General features: G+C 36.4%; 1 protein-coding gene across 1 annotated transcript in view; it reads left to right on the forward strand.

Moving 5' to 3' along the window:
• Positions 1-23476, forward strand: part of DMD (dystrophin) — a 2123521-nt gene that overhangs the window by 972384 nt on the left and 1127661 nt on the right. Inside the window, exon 44 of the mRNA XM_060138437.1 lies at positions 16026-16173. Within this exon, the coding sequence (XP_059994420.1) occupies positions 16026-16173 (148 nt within the window). The remainder of the gene's footprint in view (positions 1-16025; positions 16174-23476) is intronic.

Here is a 23476-nt window from a genome sequence, read left to right on the forward strand (position 1 = left end):
GTATAAACTATTATTTTTTTAGGATGGTGTTGAGCTAAATTATTTATATTTAAATGTTATTTTCTATTATTAAGATCCACAATTCACTGAAAACATATTTACCTATTTGGAAAATGATTTCTGATATAGGCTAAGATATTTTTAAATTCTAAATTCTGTGTCAGTGTTATAAAATGTGCAGATTACTAAAGGTTTTTATTAAGAACAATAGCACTAAAATGTTATTGCTGTCTATAGCTTACAGCATACATTCATCCTCATCAAAGTGCTGTGTAATGTAGGCAGTATTATCCTGGCTTTATTTATGAGACACCTGGATTAAAAGAGGTAAAGTGATATACCTAAGCCTTCATGGCTCCTAAATGGAACATATAAGGAGCCCATGGAAATTACTCATGAACTCTTTTATTCATTCATTCATTCATTCATTCATTTAAAAAATGTATTAAACACTTATCCTGTGCCAGGAACTTTGCTTAGTACTAGGAATTCAAAGGTGAATGAGGTGTATTCCTTTCTCTAAAAGGTCGTAGTCTGCTGGGAAAGACAGCTCTGTAAATACATAGTTAGAACATGAAGTATTATGTTAATAGAGGTTTTTGCACAGTGAGGGGAGTTTGCCTGAGGAAGTAACTAATTTCAAGGGAGACAGGCCTCACAGAATAAAGTGACATTGCAAAGGTGTGGCATTCTAAGATATAGCAAAAGGCCCAGAGTAAAAGGGGGGGTGGATTGTTGTGGAAGTTTTTGAGATATTCGGTGTTTGAAAGTATAATATATACATTGTGGGCTATGTGAATGTCTGTGAACGTCCATGTTGGAACCAAAGAGGAAGAAGGGATGGCAGTGTAGACATAGGTTAGAGAGTGGTCAGAAACTGACTATAGGGAGAAATTAGTTAGGATATTGCGAGGAAAAAAAGTTATTAGGGGATTTCAAGAAAGGCTATGGAAGTGGGGCTGGAGGGAAGAAGCCAAATTGAAGACTCATTTCTGGTTTAGAATTGATGAGATAGATATAGAGGCAAGCATGGTGAGAAAGAAAGGGAGGAGTAAAGAATGACCTCAAGATTTCGAGCTTGGAAATCCTTAACTAAAATTATAAGACTTAGAGGAGAAAATAAGGAATTGTAAACATGTCATGTTTGAGGTTCACATAGAATGTTCTGGTGAGGATAGTACAAAAAACAGCTAGATATAGAGCTCAGGTGAGGGCTAGAACCTGGGGCTATGTGGTAATCATTTTATAGATGATGGGTAGGTAAAGTACAGCCCGTGGGCCCAATCTGGCCCAACACCTGTTTTTGTAAATAGAGTTTTATTGGGATCTAGCCAAACCCATTTGCTTTTATTGAGTCAGTGGCTGATGTTGAGCTACAATGGCAAAGCTGAGTAGCTGTTACAAAGATTGCATGGCCAAAAAGGCCTAAAATATTTTTTTTCAAGCACTTTATAGATACAGTTTGCTAACCCCTGCTGTAGATGTTACTTGAACCTTTAAGAGTGAATGAGATTGTATAGGGAAATGTCCAGAAAGGAAATCCAAACCCAAAAGCTTCACCTGTAATAACTAGGTGAACTAGGTTTTTTTGTTTTGTTTTGTTTTTTGAGGGAAAATATCCCTGTCTTCTTTAAATATGGCAAAAGAGACCCCTGTAATTGGAAAGGGGTCACATTAAGTGTTGATGTCTGTAAGTCTGTAATACAGTTCAAATAAGGTCTCTCTTTTCTGTTTGTTCATGTGGCAATAAATGGAAATTTATGAGATACAGGGGAAACAAAATGTGTAGAATTTAGCAGTGCAGAGAGGGAATAGAGGCCTGAGAATGAGTTCCTAAACTCCAGTATTATAACCACTGTGAGAAACAAAATCAAAGAACCACTCCAAACTGGTGAAGCCTGAGAATCAGACTCACAACCTAGAGAAGAATAAAGATGAAATAAGCTGGGTGTTACAAAATAAAATGTCAATCCAGAGCTGTAAAAAGGCTAGCAATGGCTATATTGAAAACAATAAAACTGAATGAGAAAGCTCACTTTAAAACACTGTATTTGTTTATTTGCCCAGCTCTATAAATATTTCAAATTATAAAAGTCTTAGTTACAATGAGAGAATAACTAGCAGAGTTGGGGGGTGTCTGAAGTGGGACAGAGGCCTTTTTTTCACAGCACACACTTTTATTTTTCCACTGTACAGCATTATTTTGTTCTGTTTGTATGCCTTGCCTTAAAAATTAAAACAGAATGTCTTGCTGCGAAAAAAATATATATACATTCTATTTCACACTATACACAAAAATATAATACTGGAGGATTATAGATATGAATGGGAAAAAGCAAACTAATAAAACTTTTATAGCAAAGTAAAGGCGTATTTGTAAATGAATATTGGGTAGTGGAAGATTTCTTAAAGAGATGTATAAAGCACTAATCATAAAATAATAAACTGGACTATATTGTATGTTAATAACTTCTGTACATCAAAAGATGACATTGAGAGAGTGAAAATGAAAGTCACAGAGTGGGATAAAATATTTGGAACACACATATAAATAATATAATGTGTATATCCATAATCATGAAGAATTCCTGTAAATCTTTAAGAGCAGACTATCTGGTAGAAAATTGGGAGAAGTTCTTGAAATGTGAAAAGGGGCACAAAGAGGGCTTCTGGGCTGCTGACAGTGTTTTCTATTTGATCTGGATGGTATTCATAGAATTATCACTTTGTAGTAAATAACAACTGTGTTTTATGTTTCACAATAACACCAAGACTTTTGTCATCTTCACAAAATAAGAAATACAAATGGCCAATAAACATGGAAAGATTTTGTCAGCCCCATTAGTAGTCAGGAACTTGCAAATTAAAACTAAAATAACATATCACTATATACCACCCAGAATAGTTGAAATTTAAAAGTCTGATAGTACCACATGATGGTGAGAATATGGAACAACTGGAATTCTCATACACTGCTACATGGACTATAAATTGTAAATTTATAAATTGTAAAAAGATTGTAAAAAAATTGTAAAAAATTATAAATTGTAAAAAGAGTATAAACTTTCATTCAGTACTACAACTAGGGGTAAAAATGATTTGGCATTAATTGGTAATATTAGAGATGTGCATGCATGACTGATGGTCCATCAGTTTCACTCCTAGGTATATACTCTACAGAAATACTTGTGTACACATTCCAGGAGACAGGTACAGGAATGCCTATAGCAGCATCATAGTAGCCCCAAACTAGAAACAACCTAGATATTTATTAACAGTTTAAAAAGAAAATCATACTATGGAATATTATACAGCAATGTATAAGCAAAAATATGGATTAATCTTTTTTTTTTACATCTTCATTGGAGTATAATTGCTTTACAATGGTGTGTTAGTTTCTGCTTTATAACAAAGTGAATCAGTTATACATATACATATGTTCCCATATCTCTTCCCTCTTACGTCTCCCTCCTTCCCACCCTCCCTATCCCACCCCTCCAGGCGGTCACAGAGCACCAAGCTGATCTCCCTGTGCTATGCGGCTGCTTCCCACTAGCTATCTACCTTACGTTTGGTAGTGTATATATGTCCATGCCTCTCTCGCGCTCTGTCACAGCTTACCCTTCCCCCTCCCCATATCCTTAAGTCCATTCTCTAGTAGGTCTGTGTCTTTATTCCTGTCTTACCCCTAGGTTCTTCATGACATTTTTTTCTCTTAAACTCCATATATATGTGTTAGCATATGGTATTTGTCTTTCTCTTTCTGACTTACTTCACTCTGTATGACAGACTCTAGGTCTATCCACCTCATTACAAATAGCTCAATTTTGTTTCTTTTTATGGCTGAGTAATATTCCATTCTGTATATGTGCCACATCTTCTTTATCCAGTCATCCAGTGATGGTTGTTTCCATCTCTGGGCTATTGTAAATAGAGCTGCAATGAACATTTTGGTACATGACTCTTTTTGAATTTCGGTTTTTTCAGGGTATATGCCCAGTAGTGGGATTGCTGGGTCATATGGTACTTCTATTTGTAGTTTTTTAAGGAACCTCCATACTGTTCTCCACAGTGGCTGTATCAATTTACATTCCCACCAACAGTGCAAGAGTGTTCCCTTTTCTCCACACCCTCTCCAGCATTTATTGTTTCTAGATTTTTTGATGATGGCCATTCTGACTGGTGTGAGGTGATACCTCATTGTAGTTTTGATTTGCATTTCTCTAATGATCAGTGAAGTTGAGAATTCTTTCATGTCTTTGTTGGCAGTCTGTATATCTTCTTTGGAGAAATTTCTATTTAGGTCTTCTGCCCATTTTTGGATTGGGTTGTTTGTTTTTGTTTTGATATTGAGCCGCATGAACTGCTTGTATATTTTGGAGATTTATCCTTTGTCAGGTGCTTCATTTGCAAATATTTTCTCCCATTCTGAGGGCTGTCTTTTGGTCTTGTTTATGGTTTCCTTTGTTGTGCAAAAGCTTTGAAGTTTCATTAGGTCCCATTTGTTTATTTTTGTTTTTATTTCCATTTCTCTGGGAGGTGGGTCAGAAAGGATCTTGCTGTGATTTATGTCACAGACTGTTGTGCCTATGTTTTCCTCTAAGAGTTTGATAGTTTCTGGCCTTACATTTAGGTCTTTAATCCATTTTGAGCTTATTTTTGTGTATGGTGTTAGGGAGTGATCTAATCTCATACTTTTATATGTACCTGTCCAGTTTTCCCAGCACCACTTATTGAAGAGGCTGTCCTTTCTCCACTGTACATTCCTGCCTCCTTTATCAAAGATAAGGTGACCATATGTGCGTGGGTTTATCTCTGGGCTTTCTATGCTGTTCCATTGATCTATATTTCTGTTTTTGTGACAGTACCATACTGTCTTGATTACTGTAGATTTGTAGTATAGTCTGAAGTCAGGGAGCCTGATTCCTCCAGCTCCATTTTTCGTTCTCAAGATTGCTTTAGCTATTCGGGGTATTTTGTGTTTCCATACAAATTGTGAAATTTTTTGTTCTAGTTCTCTGAAAAATGCCAGTGGTAGTTTGATAGGGATTGCATTGAATCTGTAGATTGCTTTGGGTAGTAGAATCATTTTCACAATGTTGATTCTTCCAATCCAAGAACGTGGTATATCTCTCCATCTGTTTGTATCATCTTTAATTTCTTTCATCGGTGTCTTATAATTTTCTGCATACAGGTCTTTTGTCTCCTTAGGTAGGTTTATTCCTAGATATTTTAATCTTTTTGTTGCAGTGGTAAATGGGAGTGTTTTCTTGATTTCACTTTCAGATTTTTCATCATTAGTGTATAGGAATGCCAGAGATTTCTGTGCATTAATTTTGTATCCTGCTACTTTACCAAATTCATTGATTAGCTCTAGTAGTTTTCTGGTAGCATCTTTAGGATTCTCTGTGTATAGTATCATGTCATCTGCAAACAGTGACAGCTTTTCTTCTTCTTTTCCGATTTGGATTCCTTTTCTTTCCTTTTCTTCTCTGATTGCTGTGGCTAAAACTTCCAAAACTATGTTGACTAAGAGTGGTGAGAGTGGGCATCCTTGTCTTGTTCCTGATCTTAGTGTAAATGCTTTCAGTTTTTCACCATTGAGGACGGTGTTGGCTGTGGGTTTGTCATATATGGCCTTTATTATGTTGGGGAAAGTTCCCTCTATGCGTACTTTCTGGAGGGTTTTTATCATAAATGGGTGTTGAATTTTGTCGAAAGCTTTCTCTGCATCTATTGAGATGATCATATGGTTTTTCTCCTTCACTTTGTTAATATGGTTTATCACATTGATTGATTTGTGTATATTGAAGAATCCTTGCATTCCTGGAATAAACCCCACTTGATCATGGTGTATGATCCTTTTAATGTGCTGTTGGGTTGTTTGCTAGTATTTTGTTGAGGATTTTTGCATCTATGTTCATCAGTGATATTGGCCTGTAGTTTTCTTTCTTTGTGACATCCTTGTCTGGTTTTGGTATCAAGGTGATGGTGGCTTCGTAGAATGAGTTTGGGAGTGTTCCTCCCTCTGCTATATTTTGGTAGAGTTTGAGAAAGATAGGTGTTAGCTCTTCGCTAAATGTTTGATAGAATTCGCCTGTGAAGCCATCTGGTCCTGGGCTTTTGTTTGTTGGAAGATTTTTAATCACAGTTTCCATTTCAGTGCTTGTGATTGGTCTGTTCATATTTTCTGTTTCTTCCTGATTCAGTCTTGGTAGGTTATGCATTTCTAAGAATTTTTCCATTTCTTCCAGGTTGTCCATTTTATTGGCATAGAGTTGCTTGTAGTAATCTCTCATGATCTTTTGTATTTCTGCAGTGTCAGTTGTTACTTCTCCTTTTTCATTTCTAATTCTATTGATTTGAGTCTTCTCCCTTTTTTTTCTTGATGAGTCTGGCTAATGGTTTATCAATTTTGTTTATCTCCTCAAAGAACCAGCTTTTAGTTTTATTGACCTTTGCTATCGTTTCCTTCATTTCTTTTTCATTTATTTCTGATCTGATTTTTATAATTTCTTTCCTTCTGCTAACTTTGGGGTTTTTTTGTTCTTCTTTCTCTTATTGCTTTAGGTGCCAGGTTAGGTTGTTTATTCGAGATGTTTCCTGTTTCTTAAGGTAGGACTGCATTACTATAAACTTCCCTCTTAGAACTGCTTTTGCTGCATCCCATAGATTTTGAGTCGTCGTGTCTCCATTGTCATTTGTTTCTAGATATTTTTTAATTTCCTCTTTGATTTCTTCCATGATCATTTTGTTATTAAGTAGTGTATTGTTTAGCCTCCATGTGTTTGTATTTTCTACAGATCTTTTCCTGTAATTGATACTCTCATTAAGTTGTGGTCAGAAAAGATACTTGAAACAATTTCAATTTTCTTAAATTTACCAAGGCTTGACCTGTGACCCAAGATATGATCTATCCTGGAGAATGTTCCATGAGCACTTGAGAAAAATATGTATTCTGTTGTTTTTGGATGGAATGTCCTATAAATATCAAGTCCATCTTGTTTAATGTATCATTTAAAGCTTGTGTTTCCTTATTTATTTTCATTTTGGATGATCTGTCCATTGGTGAAAGTGGGGTTTTAAAGTCCCCTACTATGAATGTGTTACTGTCGATTTCCCCTTTTATGGCTGTTAGTATTTACTTTATGTATTGAGGTGCTCCTATGTTGGGTGCATAAATATTTACAATTGTTATATCTTCTTCTGGGTCGATCCCTTGATCATTATGTACTGTCCTCCTTTCTCTCTTATAATAGTATTTATTTTAAAGTCTATATTGTCTGATATGAGAATTGGTACTCCAGCTTTCTTTTGGATTCCATTTGCATGAAATATATTTTTCCATCCCCTTACTTTCAGTCCGTATGTGTCTCTAGGTCTGAAGTGGGTCTCTTGTAGACAGCAAATATATGAGTCTTGTTTTTGTATCCATTCAGCCAATCTGTGTCTTTTGGTGGGAGCATTTAGTCCATTTACATTTAAGGTAATTATCGATATGTATGTTCCTATTCCCATTTTCTTAATTGTTTTGGGTTCGTTATTGTAGGTCTTTTCCTTCTCTTGTTTTTCTTGCCTAGAGAAATTCCTTTAGCAGTTGTTGTAAAGCTAGTTTGGTGGTGCTGAACTCTCTCAGCTTTTGCTTGTCTGTAAAGATTTTGATTTCTCCATCAAATGTGAATGAGATCCTTGTTGGGTAGAGTAATCTTGGTTGCAGGTTATTCTCCTTCGTCACTTTAAATATGTCCTGCCATGCCTTTCTGGCTTGCAGAGTTTCTGCTGAAAGATCAGCTGTTAACCTTATGGGGATTCCCTTGTGTGTTATTTGTTGTTTTTCCCTTGCTGTTTTTAATATGTTTTCTTTGTATTTAATTTTTGACATTTTGATTAATATGTGTCTTGGCATGTTTCTCCTTGGATTTATCCTGTATGGGACTGTCTGTGCTTCCTGGACTTGATTAAGTTATTTCCTTTCCCATATTAGGGAAGTTTTCAACTATAATCTCTTCAAATATTTTCTCAGTCCCTTTCTTTTTCTCTTCTTCTTCTGGAACCCCTATAATTCGAATGTTGGTGCGTTTAATGTTGTCCCAGAGGTCTCTGAGACTGTCCTCAGTTCTTTTCATTCTTTTTTCTTTCTTCTGCTCTGCAGTAATTATTTCCACTATTTTATCTTCCAGGTCACTTATCCGTTCTTCTGCCTCAGTTATTCTGCTATTGATCCCATCTAGAGTATTTTTAATTTCATTTATTGTGTTGTTCATCATTGTTTGTTTCATCTTTACTTCTTCCAGGTCCTTGTTAAACGTTTCTTGTATATTCTCCATTCTATTTCCAAGATTTTGGATCATCTTTACTATCATTATTCTGAATTCTTTTTCAGGTAGACTGCCTATTTCCTCTTCATTTGTTAGGTCTGGTGGGTTTTTATCTTGCTCCTTCATCTGCTGTGTGTTTTTCTGTCTTCTCATTTTGCTTATCTAACTGTGTTTGGGGTCTCCTTTTTGAAGGCTGCAGGTTCGTAGTTCCCATTGTTTTTGGTGTCTGTCCCCAGTGGCTAAGGCTGGTTCAGTGGGTTGTGTAGGCTTCCTGGTGGAGGGGACAAGTGCCTGTGTTTTGGTGGATGAGGCTGGATTTTGTCTTTCTGGTGGGCAGGTCCATGTCTTGTGGTGTGTTTTGGGGTGTCTGTGGCCTTATTATGATTTTAGGCAGCCTCTCTGCTGATGGGTGGGTTGTGTTCCTGTCTTACTAGTTGTTTGGCATAGGATGTCCAGCACTGTAGCTTGCTGGTCGTTGAGTGAAGCTGGGTGCTGGTGTTGTGATGGAGATCTCTGGGAGATTTTCGCCCTTTGATATTATGTGGAGCTGGGAGGTCTCTTGTGGACCAGTGTCCTGAAGTTGGCTCTCCCACCTCAGAAGCACAGCACTGACTCCTGACTGCAGCACCAAGAGCCTTTCATCCACAGGGCTCAGAAGAAAAGGGAGAAAAAGTAGAAAGAAAGAATTAGTAGGAGTAGAAAGAAAGAAAGAAAGGAGGGAGGGAGGGAGTGAGGAAGGAAGGAAGGGAGGAGGGAAGGAAGGAAAAAAAGAAATAAAGAAGATAAAGTAAAATAAAGTAAGATTAAATATAATAAAGTTATTAAAATAAAAAAAATAATTATTAAGAAAAAAAACGGACGGATAGAACCGTAGGACAAATGGTGGAAGCAAAGCTATATAGACATAATCTCACACAGAAGCATACACATACACACTCACAAAAAGAGGAAAAGGGGAAAAAAATCATAAATCTTGCTGTCAAAGTCCACCTCCTCAATTTGGGATGATTCGTTGTCTATTCATGTATTCCACAGATGCAGGGTACATCAAGTTGATTGTGGAGCTTTAATCCGCTGCTTCTGAGGCTGCTGGGAGAGATTTCCCTTTATCTTCTTTGTTCTCACAGCTCCCAGGGGCTCAGCTTTGGATTTGGCCCCGCCTCTGTGTGTAGGTCCCTGGAGGGCGTCTGTTCTTCGCTCAGACAGGACGGCGTTAAAGGAGCAGATGATTCGGGGGCTCTGGCTCACTCAGGCCGGGGGAAGGGAGGGGCACGGCGTGAGGGGCGAGCCTGCGGCGGCAGAGGCCGGCGTGACGTTGCACCAGCCTGAGGCGCGCGGTGCGCGTTCTCCCAGGGTAGTTGTCCCTGGAGCCCGGGACCCTGGCAGTGGCGGACTGCAGAGGCTCCCCGGAAGCGGGGTGTGGATTGTAACCTGTGCTTACACACCGGCTTCTTGGTGGCAGCAGCAGCAGCAGCCTTAGCGTCTCATGCCCGTCTCTGGGGTCTGCGCTTTTAGCCGCGGCTCGCCCCCCTCTCTGGAGCTCCTTTAAGCAGCGCTCTTAATCCCCTTTCCTCACGCACCAGGAAACCAAGAGGGAAGAAAAAGTCTCTTGCCTCTTCGGAAGGTCCAGACTTTTACCTGGACTCCCTCCCGGCTAGCCGTGGCGCACTAACCCCCTGCAGGCTGTGTTCACGCTGCCAACCCCAGCCCTCTCCTGGCGCTCTGAAGGAAGCCGGAGCCTCAACTCCCAGCCCCGCCCACCCCGGGGGGTGAGCAGACAAGCTTCTCGGGCTGGTGAGTGCCGGTCGGCCTTGATCCTCTGTGCGGGAATCTCTCAGCTTTGCCCTCCGCACCCCTGTTGCTGTGCTCTCCTCCGCGGCTCCAAAGCTTTCCCCCTGCGCCACCCGCAGTCTCCGCCTGCGAAGGGGCTTCCTAGTGTGTGGAAAGCTTTCCTCCTTCACAGCTCCCTCCCACTGGTGCGGGTCCCGTCCCTATCGTTTTGTCTCTGTTTATTCTTTTGCCCTACCCAGGTACGTGGGGGTGTTTCTTGCCTTTTGGGAGGTCTGAGGTCTTCTGCCAGCGTTCAGTAGGTGTTCTGTAGGAGTTGTTCCACGTGTAGATGTATTTCTGGTGTATCTGTGGGGAGGAAGATGATCTCCGCGTCTTACTCTTCCGCCATCTTCCCCTGGATTAATCTTAAATGTATAGTATTGAGCAAATGAACCATCTTACCAAAAAATACATATTATATGGTTCCATATATAAGAAGTTCAAAAACATACAACAGCCAAACTCTACTATTAGAAATGCGTATTTAAATTACAAACTTCTAAGGAAATGATTACCACGAAAGGATGGAGGTTATATTGTGGGAGAAAGAGGGGATAATGATTGGGAGGGGGTTCAAGAGGGATTTCTGACTGCTGGAGATTTTAAAAAAAAATTTTGTCTTGGGTTATGGTAACATGGTATTGTATAGATTCTTTTGTTTATCAGTTATATTTCACAATAAGAGGTGTTTAAAAAACAAATATATATATAGGGTGGTTAGAGCCAGGCATGGTCAACCATGGATTCTATGCTGGAGTAGTGATTCAGCTTCTGTAAACAAGCTAATTCCATCATGTATTTAATTAATTTCAATCCTGAAAATGAACTTGTTTCTTATACATCTGATTCCCCACCAGAGAGACAATGACATGGCTTGGATTCTATACTGGTGGTTTGAGTTGCATTTGAAAACCTAAGCAAATATAGACAGAATAATAATAACAAAAACTACTACTCATATTTGTTGAACCCTACCAATTACTGTTCTAAGAAATTTAAATACATTCATATATGTAACCCTCAAAATTAGCCTTAGGAGGGAGGTACTACTTTTATAATAACTTTCCAGAGAGGTCACTTACTTGCCCAAGGCCACAAAGTAGATGGTGGAGCCATGATTCCACCCTAGGCAGTCTGACCACTGTGCTCTACCTGTGTGAGGAGGCAAGGTCATGGGTTCGGGTATAAGCCTGTGTCCAGTGAGTGGTTGCAGTGAGACAGCCAACTGGAATGGAGTCTAATTATACATGCATGGATCTAGGCTCAGTATATAAATTAGGCATGAGAGAACTGACTTTTGTCTAGAAATGTTAGGGGTAAGATTTAAAAGGGGTATGAGAGGGGTGAGGAAAGTTGAAGCCATGGAAGAGTTCCCCAGAGTGAGCCACGTTCTGTAGGAAATATTTCAGTACTGCTAGTATACTTAGGTTTTATTAAATAATTTGATTACTGGGGAAACAGGGATCGGGGAGTGCGGGTGTGGGTAGGTGAGTTAGGTACTATGATTTGAGGCAAATGACTAATTTAAGTTTTATTTATCAGCTGCTATAGTTTGGACCATGAGACTTTCGCCAAGAGCCCTCCCACTCACCTAATCAAAGATGAAATAGGTAGAAGGAAATACTCAGCAGCCCAGTGCTGAGTTTGCAGACCTTAAGTATAAAGCCACAATGGATATGTCAGAAGGCTACTAGGGTGTTATTTATTTAAATATATTTCATGGAATTGAGCATCTCCTTAATGGCCTGAAAGTGTTAAAGTATGTCCCAAAGTACCTAAATTATTCCCTAAATGTAATTTATGCTCGAGAATAATCTGACTAACTTGATTTAGAACAGCAGGAAATAAGTTATGCTGCACATAAATGAAGCAGCAGTGTAATTTTAAATACTGCTTGCATAGTGAATGAGGATTTTAATATTTGCAAAATTTTAAAATCACTTGATTTATTATCCATATGTTTATACTGACATTTTTTTGTTTTTTTATTTATTTGGGTCTATATTTCCTCTTACTGCCAGGAAAAAAAGCAGCAACTTTTTTTTTCCCCTTGTAATAATACAGAGGGTAAAACTAATATTTATTTCCCTGAATGCTATTTTTAACATCTCTGTGTGTTTCTGGTTGTTGCTGCCTTTTTCCTCAGTCATGGACCATCCAGTTAATGGAATGAGAGGAATTTAGGGAGCATAGTGAGTGATTAGAGACTAAATTTATAAATGTAACATTGCAAAACTAGCAAAATTTATATCTATTCATTTGGAATGTTACTTGGTGGGAAAGAGTTTAAGTTTATAAGTAGTCATGATAAAAAATGAAACTTTACATAGTAAATTCAAGAATAGATTTAGATTTGGCTGTTAACAATGTATATTAAAATGCTGGAAAGTATATTTAAGATTTTTATGTGATGCTTAAAATGGAATTTAAAATATTATTACTCACATTAAATGTCATCACATGTAAAGTTCATGCTTTTATTTAATATTTTGTTTGAATAGAGTTACTTATTTTAACACTAATTTTAATAATAAAATTAAATCAGCTTTACAGTTTTTGAAGTTTTAGCAGTTGCAGACTCTAGTGAATATTCTATATTTAGATGTTTATAAAGTGACAGTATAAGTAGTTCAGATCAAGTCTTTAAGTATGAAAAGGTTCAGATTGCAGGAGCTGGGGAAAAGGGAGCAAAGGGAAGGAGGACATTTCAGGAATATTGGACTAATGTACAAAGTCACGAAATCCTGAGACAGTAGCAGGGCATGGGGGGACTGCAGAGAGTCCTTTCTGGCTGGTAACTCCATCCTGTCTCATTTTTGTGGGCCTGGAACACAGATGTAAGTAGAGAAGCCTGAGCTCTCAGACTGTTTCCCTTCTCTTCCTATCTCCAACTTGGTCTTGAAGAACTAAGGGGTACCATGATCAGTTGTATGGGCTCTGATGGTTTTCTTCTCCTGGAGAATTTAGAGGATAGATAAACTGTGAAGAAGAAGAGGGATTGGATGGGAGGAGGCTTTGTGGAATCTGGTGGAAGATGGTAATTGCCAGCGCAGTGAGTGGTGGAGGGACACATCTGCAGCAGACTGGAATGAAGAGTATTTATAGCACAGATGTTGGAGAAACAGTCACCTCCCAGTAGCTAAAAGGGTTGGCAAGAGGGTAAATCTGGTGATTGGGTTGGGAAAAAAGAAAAGTAAGAAGGGGACTGAAGACTGCTACAAAGGTGGGATGGTAAATTATGACCAAATGACAACTCCTCTGTGGTCTGGTTAGCCTCTGCCTGTTTCCCAAACTATGGTGTCAGGAGGATAGTTGGAGATGTTAGTTGTTTGTGTGTGAGACTGCCTTTTAAAAAGTATTATGCTTAGTGAAATAAGTCAGACAGAGAAAGATGTTATCTATGTTATCACTCTGTTATCTCTTATATGTGGAATCTAAAAAAAATAAAAGAATGTATATAATGAAACAGAAAGAGAATCACAGATTCAGAGAATAAACTAGTGGTTACCAGTGGGGAAAGGAAAAGGGAGGGGCAAAATAAGAGTATGGGATTAAGTGACACTACTATGTATAAAATAAATAAGCAACAAGGATATATTGTACAGTACAGGGAATATGGCCATTATTTAAAATACAGCCGTAACTTTGAATGGAGTATAGTCTACAAAAATATTGAATCACTGGGTTGTACACCTGAAACTAATATAATATTGTAAATCAACTATAGTTCAATTTAAAATAAATAAAGTTTAATACCTATTTTTCTGAATATTCAAAGTATGAAATGCACATTGCAGAAAAACTTGACAACATAAAAATACATATAATGAAAACTAAAATCAACTACAGTCTCACTAAGATGGAACAATGCCAACTATGATTCATTGTGTTTTAGATTCTCATTTAACAACTCTTTGACTCCAGTGATTCAAGTGCCTGTAAGACATATAAAATGTACAATTCTTTTTTTAAAGGGAATAAATTCTTATGATGTATTCTTAAGTCATGTTTTGTGTATTAGCACTGAAAACATATGAAAACAAAATTATTATTAAATATGCAAACTTTTCCAAGATAATTTTGTGGCTCATGGATATATCATATTTGATCAACTCTAGAATGCCATTATTTATTAAAGGTAGAATTCTTTTTTATAAGCTAGCTATAGAGACTGCCTCTTTTGGCTATCATTGGCTGCCTTTTTTATGCTACCAAAATACTGTCTGTTTTAGATATTTTTAAGGTGAAAATACAGTTAATCATTAAATGCAATATCTGATAGAATGCAATGTACATGTAGATATATAATTAAATATTGGAAGAATATAAAGAAGAAAAATAGGAAAAAGAGGCCTACAACGATCATGTTGAATTGTTTAACTTGGTGAAAATTCATCTTGAAAACAGGAAATCCCAGCAAATTTAATGTAAGGTGGTAAAAGACACCACTGAAACCAGAGAGATCTGAGTTAGAATTCCCTCTCTTCCATTTAATATCTATTTATCTTTTGGTAACTTACTCAGCATCTCAGTTTTCTCCAGTGGGAAATGGAAGTAATAATTGTTACGTTGCAGGGTGTTTTGTAGGAGTCAATGGAATGGGATACGTGAAAGCACAGAGCCCAGGGCCTGGTTCATAGTAAATGTTTAATAAATGTGAATTCCATTCCTTTCCCAGTAAAACAGTAGGGAATTGTGGCATTATTTGGGTTCTAAAATTATTTAAAGTTCCTAAATGGAGGTAGAGATCTGAGAAGATCCTCAAGATATTCAAATCTATAATGCATTGCATCTTAAGAGTAGAACTCAGAGAAGTTTGACAGACGACTGTATTGTGAGGCAGCTCTACAGCCAGGAATCTTCAGGATGGCTTTTTGTTCATGCTGGCAAATGCCTGTTTGGATGGGCACTGGGAGACCCAGTAGATCATGAACCCCATAAAACTTTAAAACTTAACAGTATACAGTATTTTTCACCTTTACCGTACATTAGAATCATCTGGGTGCTTTTAAAAATACCAGTGTAAGGATCCCACCTCCAAAGATACTGATTTAATTGGTCTAGATTGGGGACCCAAAATCAGTGTTTTATTGCTGTTTTTTTTTCAAATGCCACAAGTGATTGTTATGTGCAACTGTCTTAGGGTAAACATAAAGCCTTGACTCATATAATTTCTGCCTCAGTCTCTTCTGCAACCAGAACGTGACCAAATGCTTCCTTCTTAATGTTCTTTTCATATGAGATGTTAACATATTACCTTGCACTAAATTCCTTCAGCATTTCAATTTAAAATGTTAGTGGATACAATGAAACTGGAAGGATAAAGGAAGACAACACTCATCATCTGTTTTATACTACTATATCAGTTAGTTTGTAGATTTTTTACATGTAAGCCTATGTATAAGTTACATCTATCATCCTGAATGCTTGAGGATCTTAATGAATAGACGCTTTTAGGTCAAGATATGACTGAAATTGATAGAGTTTAATGAGATAATTTTATTTTGATCCAAAAAATATTTTGAATTTTAGTATCTAGCTTCAAAATACTTAATTTATTAGATGTTAATGTATTTTTTTAATTCCTGAAATTTTATTAAAAATTAAATATTCTCATAGGGAAGAAAACACTAATACTCCATGATAGTTGTTTCCATCTTTGTTTCAATCACAAAATGTATTCATCAATTTTAAAGGGAAAATTACAACCTTTTATTTTAATTCATCCTGTATTCTATACTAATTGTTTATGTTAATTGAATTTGAAATATACAAATGTGAGAAGCTATCAAAATAATATCCTTGTTAATGTAATAAAATATATGCTAGGTCCATATAATCCATTTATTTTTCTTGATCCATATTTTAAAATTCTAGGCAATTTGACAGATCTGTTGAAAAATGGCGGCGATTTCATTATGATATGAAGATATTTAATCAATGGCTAACAGAAGCTGAACACTTTCTCAAAAAGACACAAGTTCCTGAGAGTTGGAAACATGCCAAATACAAATGGTATCTTAAGGTAAGTTTTTGAGATCTCTTTCTTTCAAATTGTTTTTATCTTCACCACAACGTCACGCCTACTTAACTTCTTTAAGTTCAGGTTGTGAAGGATGATGGAAATTTATAATTTTTGACTTTTGTTGTCAGCACTGCACCTACTAGAACTTGTCATGATGATCATTTTGGAAGACTATGCAGTGGACGTTTTGTGTCAGGATAGGAGTCTAGACGTAACTGGTTTACCTGATGAACTGCAAAGTGTAATTGAATCTTTGATACAGGGAAGCATCTTACAGCAGGGTGTCCTGTGGCTTTGGGGCAGTGTGTGTTTTTGCCTTATGTTGGATTTTGTCCAGGAGGAGAACTTGTGGTATACTTAGCAATCATGTAGTTGCTAGAAATATCCATCATGATGAAATTACAGTTCTGTTTCCCTAAAGACAATTTGTGGTGATGTAGCAATATTTCTATATATTCTATTGACAAAATGCCTTCTGAGATAGTCCAGAGGCCAAAACAATGCAGAGTTTATTGGCAGTACTTATTGACTGTTTTATGGTTTTTGTTAATGGAAATGCAACATATGGATTATAACCAGCGTACAGTTTAATTTCAACTTGCTGTATCTTTTGATTATGCAGATAAAGTGGATTGTAGAGGTTATAATTTATGTTATAAAGTATATGGCTTAGGTATAAGAAATATTGTGTTTATTACACCAAATCTTAAGTATTTTTGCAACATTTTTTAGTTAAAGTTGTTCAGGTAGCAATTTTCAGTCAAATAGATTTGAACTATGGCCAGTTTTTGAATGCCAGAAAACACTGATTAAGACAGATGAAAGCAAAGAAAAGGGTAATGTATTAAATAGTCCAGACATTTCAAAATGCTGGATTCACAAAAGCAATATCATTTTCAACCTTACAGTTCTCCATTCTCAAATATTTTTTGCATAGCAAATAGGCCTATTGATATTAAGAAAGTTAGCATTTAAACACCTATGTGTGTGTAAGCTCTGTAAACATAGAAAATGAATAATTTTGAAATCTTGTGTAATTATGTGTATATCAAATTTTTATACACATCAGCATCGGCATTGCAGGTACAGGAAATTTGTGGATTTCCAATCTGCCATCATACAGAAAATACATTTTGTAACAGCACTGAAGTGAATTTTGAGCTAATGCAGCATCACTAGGTTTCTGACTTAAAGGCAGAATTATAAGAGATATAAGGTGTTCTTGGGGAGATTTATAAACCTCTTGCCATTTTCAAAGATATCCATCACAAGGTAGTTACATATGTTAATCTGTTTTTGTTGTAAAAATAATATATACTCATTATGAAAAAATAAAGCAATGTAGAAGTATATTGTAGGTATATATATGTATATACCTTCTACTCCACAGAGGGTGGTTGTCTTGATATGGATATTGGTATATATTTCAGGTTGGCATCTCACTCAGAAATGGATACAGAAGGTTTATTAGGAGTGCTTTTTGGGAATTGAGCAATTGGTTTATGATGTTCCTTGGTATAGTTTTCTTTGTGTTTCTTCTTCTTGAAGTCTATTAAGCTTCTTGGATCTGTGTGTCCTTAGTTTTCATCAAATTCAGAAATTTTAAAGGTGTTATTTAAAAATAATATTTTTCTGCCCCGTTCCCCTTTTCAGAGACTCTGATAATATATATTAGGCCACTCACTGATGTTTTGTTCTTTTTATTTTCAGTCTTCTTTTCACTGTAATTCATCTTACATAATTTCTATTGTCAAATGGACTAATCTGATCTTTTACCATATCTAATCTGTGATTAATCTCATCTAGTGTATAATTTTAACCTCAGACGTTGTTTTGTGTGATTCAGTACATTGCTGAAGTGTGACTAGAGAGTTTTAACATCTTTCATGTCTCTACTCAACATGTCAATCTTTACCTTCTTGAAAATATGGAATACAGTTATAATAACAGTTATAATGTACTTGTCTACCATTTCTATCATCTGTGTCTATTTTGGGTCAATTTCAATTATTTTTTTTCTCCTTGTTATGGGTGTTATTGGTGTTATTCTCCTGCTTCTTTGGATGACTGGTAATTTTTGATCGGGTGCCAGATGTGAATTTTAACTTGTTGAGTGCTTGATATATTTGTGCAGATGAATATTAATGACCTTTGTGCTGGAACACAGTTAGTTTGCTTGGAAAGAGTTTGATCTTTTGAGTGTCTTCCTCTTATACTTTTTGAGTTTTGAGCAGAACAACCTAAGTCTAGGGCTAATTTTTCCCCACTACTGAAGCAAAACCCATCTCAGTATTCACTCTGATGCTCTGTGAATGATGTTTTCCACTGTGGCTGGCAGGAACAGATGCTCTTCCCAGCCATATGTGAACTCTGGTGATTGTTCCCTTTAATCATTTTGTGTAGTTCTCTCCCTAGACACTGATAGTTTCTTCTCATATAGGAACTGATTGGGACTGAGCTGAAGACTGGAAGGGTGTTCTCTACACATCTCCAGTGTTTATTCTCTGTGTATCTGTCTCCTCTCTGATGCTCTGCCCTGTGACTCTAGCCACTTTGGTCTCCTTGGATTCCCAGCTCCATCTCCTCAACTCAAGGAGACTCCGTGGCTTTCTGAGAGTACCTTCATCCTTTGTCATAGCTTGGAACTCTGCCCAAATAGTAAGCTGGGGCAATGGTAGGGCTCACCTCATTTGTTTCTAATTTCTTAGAGATCACTTTTTTTAAAATTACCCAGTGTATAATGTCTTAAAAAACATTGTTCCATACGTTTTGTTCATTTTTAAAAATTTTTAACCAAGAAGTTAAATTTGGTCCCTGTTACTCCAACTTGGACAGAAGCAGAAGTCCAAAACAAACAATTTTTATGTCATTTGATATTTTAGTGTGTTTACTTCTATACAATCTTAAAACTATATGATAATTTTAATTGCCTTGAGAATGACTAAAGGTCTCCACTTCTTGACACTGGGGTTTAGTTGTAATTAATGAACATTTTATCAAAACTTTTTTTCCGTTAATTGGAGAATTTCTTAAAAGACTATTTTATTAAGTCTGTGTTTTACTCAATGAAATAAAAAAGGGAATTCTGGATGTCCAGGGAAAAGTTTTTCTAGCTATGGAACTGTGAATGATATCCCAAATATTCTAAACAGTTACTTTTTTTTCCCCCTGGTGATTAGGAAGGTCCAAAATCATGCACATACACGTGTGCCTACCTGCATAGACACACATAAACATAAGACATCTGGAGTTATCTTTCCGTTCTGGTAAGTCTCAGAAAAGGGTCCAGAAAGGCACTCTAAGTCACCTCCATTGATAAGAGAAATGGAAACTGTGGTAATTTCAGCTGTCTTGGTCATTATCATTGTTGACTGACTAATAATGAATAAGAGAGTTTAAATTTTTGATGAGAAATTATTTTAGGAACCAGAATGTAGATGCTACCTGTTAGCAGCAGACAGATTTGTTGCCATGAACCAGTAATGGTTACTTTAAGGAAAATCAACCAAGCAGCCCATGTACTAAACAAATATTTACAGGGGTACACTGGAGTTTAAAGCCTCATAAGAATAATTTTCAGCAAAGATATCACGTCTAGATATGAAATAAAATAATAAACAGGGCTTCCCTGGTGGCGCAGTGGTTGAGAGTCCGCCTGCCGATGCAGGGGACACGGGTTTGTGCCCCGGTCCGGGAAGATCCCACATGCCGCGGAGCGGCTGGGCCCGTGAACCATGGACGCTGAGCCTGCGCGTCCAGAGCCTGTGCTCCGCAACGGGAGAGGCCACAACAGTGAGAGGCCCGCATACCGCGCAAAAAAAATAATAATAATAATAATAAACAGGTACATGTTGTAAGTTTAGCTATATAGACTTCTATCAGACTGCATTTTATTTATCTTTTTAACTTTAAAAAAGACAAATCATTGTCCTACTGACACTTGGTGTTACTATTCAAAATAAAGTTGCTGCCAATGCCAAAAAGATTGTCTGGTTCCATGCAACTCAGCTATTGAATGAATGCAACTCAGCTATCACAAATGAATGATAAAATTAAATATATTAATTAATATTTTTCAACATATTCCAAAAATATGTCATGCCACCATGGGGAATCTTTTAAAAATATCATATTTTTTACATGAGAAAATATTAATCATGTTACATGCCACTAAAATTGGTCTGTTAATAAGCTCATTCAATTATTTATGTGTCTCTTAAATATTCATTCAACAAGCAGTAATTGAGTACATATGGAAAATTTTATCACCCACAAAAATATTGACATGCCACATTAGTCTCTAGTAGAAGTTTAGAAAATTGGCTAAAATGTTGGAAGCCACATTCAGAAAGTGTGGGTTCAAATCCCAGCTCCTTTAGCTCCTTTAATAGCTTCAGAATCTTGTGAAGTGTCTTAAATCTCTATGTCTCTGTTTTCTCTTCTCTTAAATAGTAAAAATGAGTTGTGCATAAAGTACTTAGAATTGCATTCCCCACAAAATACTCATTAAACGTGAGATCTTATAACTAATCACACTTCCTAAGTGATTAGCCTGTATCTATAAGAACAAAAGTGCATTTACTGAATTGCTGTCCCCAAACATCTGAAATACAGATTGAATAACCAGGCATTTTCAATAATGCTTACTTTTATGACTTATGATGTTTTCTCAAAGTATAGCTCTTGGATTGGAAAGTGAGGAACATTCCAGTTCAACCAAACAAATCTTCCTCAGAAAGCTGACACATCTGCCTCTTTTTAGAACTAACAAGAATAAATGTTAATGGGAGTTTTCAAAGGGAAAGCTGAGCACCATGAAGGAAAGTTATGAAAATAATGTTAACTCATCTAGTGACAGAGTGAATTGGTGTGCCAACAAGTACCTTGAGTGAAAACAGAAAAGTGGAAGTCATAACATGTCCTAACATTTAGCTCTACATGTTCTTCTAGAGTAGAAAGAAATAATTTTTAAAGCACGGGCTGTTATTTTAATGGAGTTGAAAATTCTTGAAGTTGACAGTAGAAACAATAAAAATCAAAATTAGATTGAATTTTTAAAAGAGTAGAATAACCTTGCTATTAATGGAAATGAAACCTGTTTATTTTATGGGACAGTGCTGCTTAGTGAACCGTATTAAAAATTAAGAGCACCTTCTGAAGAGTGTTGCCTTGGGCAAGCATGAGACCTTGAAATCTTAAGAAATTTCTTTTGTAATTAACCTAAAGAAGTAAACAGAAGTAGGATTATTTAGATGAAACTTTTTAGTCTTTAAATCAGTGAATGGTAAGCACACATAGGGAGTGAAACAGCAATGTGTCATTGTGACATTAGTTAACTGCTGTTTTTAGGCAAAATATCATCTTCTTAAAGTTAGTCTTCTGGCATATCTTTCAATGTTACTGTGTTTTACTCCATTGTATGGTAGAAGTACAATATATTTTTGTGTATTGCTGTAAATAAATTCTATTAAAAACTGTTTACTTTGTAACATAATGATAAATTTTAATTCATTGTGATTGTGGGTACTTAAGACAGCATGGATTAAGTATGTCATATCATAATGTTTATGTTCATCATCAAATCTCAAAAAAATAGTTTAAATTCATGTTCTAGTTAAGCAAAATACGCTTTTTCTTTTCTCAAATTGGAAATTTGCATGGAGAATGGAAAATTACATATAAACTGTATAGTTGTAACATGAGAGCATTTTTGTGATCTCTCAGATGAGGAAATAAATCAAGGAAAAAAGGCATTAGTTTCTTGCAGTTGAGGGAGATAAGACAAAGAAAGAAGCATCTAAGTGTCAAAGACAATTTTAGCTGCTCTTCATCTCTGCCTTACCTTGGCAATTCTGATGGAAGAAAATTCTAGAGCACTTTGTAAAGGACCCAATTCTTACAAGTTTAGATTCCAAGAACACATTGGAGCTGGGTAACTCCTACCCAAAAGCTTGAGACAAAGTGAGTCCATAAAAAAGCTGTCTTCCTCTTACTGGAAATACCCAGACTTTCTAATTATTCTCACCCTGATTTCAGAGCTTGCAGCCTAGAAAGCCTCAAGTAGTAGGTTCCATCATTGAAAAACCATTGGCTTGCTCAGAAACAAAGAGTGCTGAATGGATGTGCATAGATCACTGACACTATCTGCTATAGTGAGTGTTTGTATTTTTATTTGGATGTACTTTAATACCTAATTGGTAATCTACTCCCCCAAAGGATTCTATAGGAGATAACTGACTTTGAATTAATATGGAGCAAATCAAAGGCTGTCTAGAAAAAGGCATATGTTGTAAAAGACCAAATTGCATACAAGTATGTTTTCTGTGTAGTCAATTTTTACAGTGCTGATTTTACCAGCTGGCTGGTGAGTTTGAAGGCTTCTTAACAGCCGCACTGCTGGGACTCAAATGCTAATAGAAACTTTGATAGAAAAATCATTTGAGTAAAAATGTCTGCCATCTGTTGCCCTTCATTGGGACCCCAATGTTAAGAATAATTCATACTGCTGCTGGCCCTTTATATTTCCCCAGCAGTAATAAAATTTCATAAGATTTTGTTTGGTGGTCACAAGGCTACCCTGGTTTCTGTAGCTAGAGGATATACACTAACATAAGAGAATCAACATGAAATTTTACTGCGAAGAGAATATTTCTCTAGTCACTTACTTTAGGGTTACAGTGATGTGTAAGTATGGGAATACATCTTAAAGTAAGCTTTTGAATGTTATTAGCTGGTAATGGCATGAGAAGTCAGTCTCTCAATACAGTTAAACAGTTGGGTACTTCATTCTTACATAAATACCGTTAGCTTTTTATTGCTGCTTAGAAACTCCTCTATAACTTCTTGGCTCCTATGCATCTTTTCAGAAGTAGTAATAACAGATTTATTGGGAGTTTGGCAGAGTGCAGAAATTCAGAGAGGGGCTCTAAATTGTTGCCTGTCAAATGTGTCTTTCATAAGATAAGTATATTAAAATAATTGGATAATCTCAATGACTAGTTTTTTAAGTTCTGTTGTCTAGCATGATATGTTTAAGAAGATGAAAAATTGCTCTACATAATGGAAAAGAAGCAATAACCAAAACTATAACTTACTGTAATAGCCACAACTGTAAAGAACTGCTTAAAATGCATGAGAAAACATCCCTAAGGGATCCCCATTCTTAGAGTAAGAAATTATTAGGAGAGTAAGAATCTACCAAAAAAAAAAAAAAGTGAAGCATGCTAATTGCAAATTCCAAATTGGAAAAAACCCTGCTCACATCAACATGGAAGCAATGTGAAGCAGGAATTATTTAATGAAA

The sequence above is a fragment of the Lagenorhynchus albirostris genome, chromosome X (genome assembly GCF_949774975.1).
Source record: "Lagenorhynchus albirostris chromosome X, mLagAlb1.1, whole genome shotgun sequence".
NCBI lineage: Eukaryota > Metazoa > Chordata > Mammalia > Artiodactyla > Delphinidae > Lagenorhynchus > Lagenorhynchus albirostris.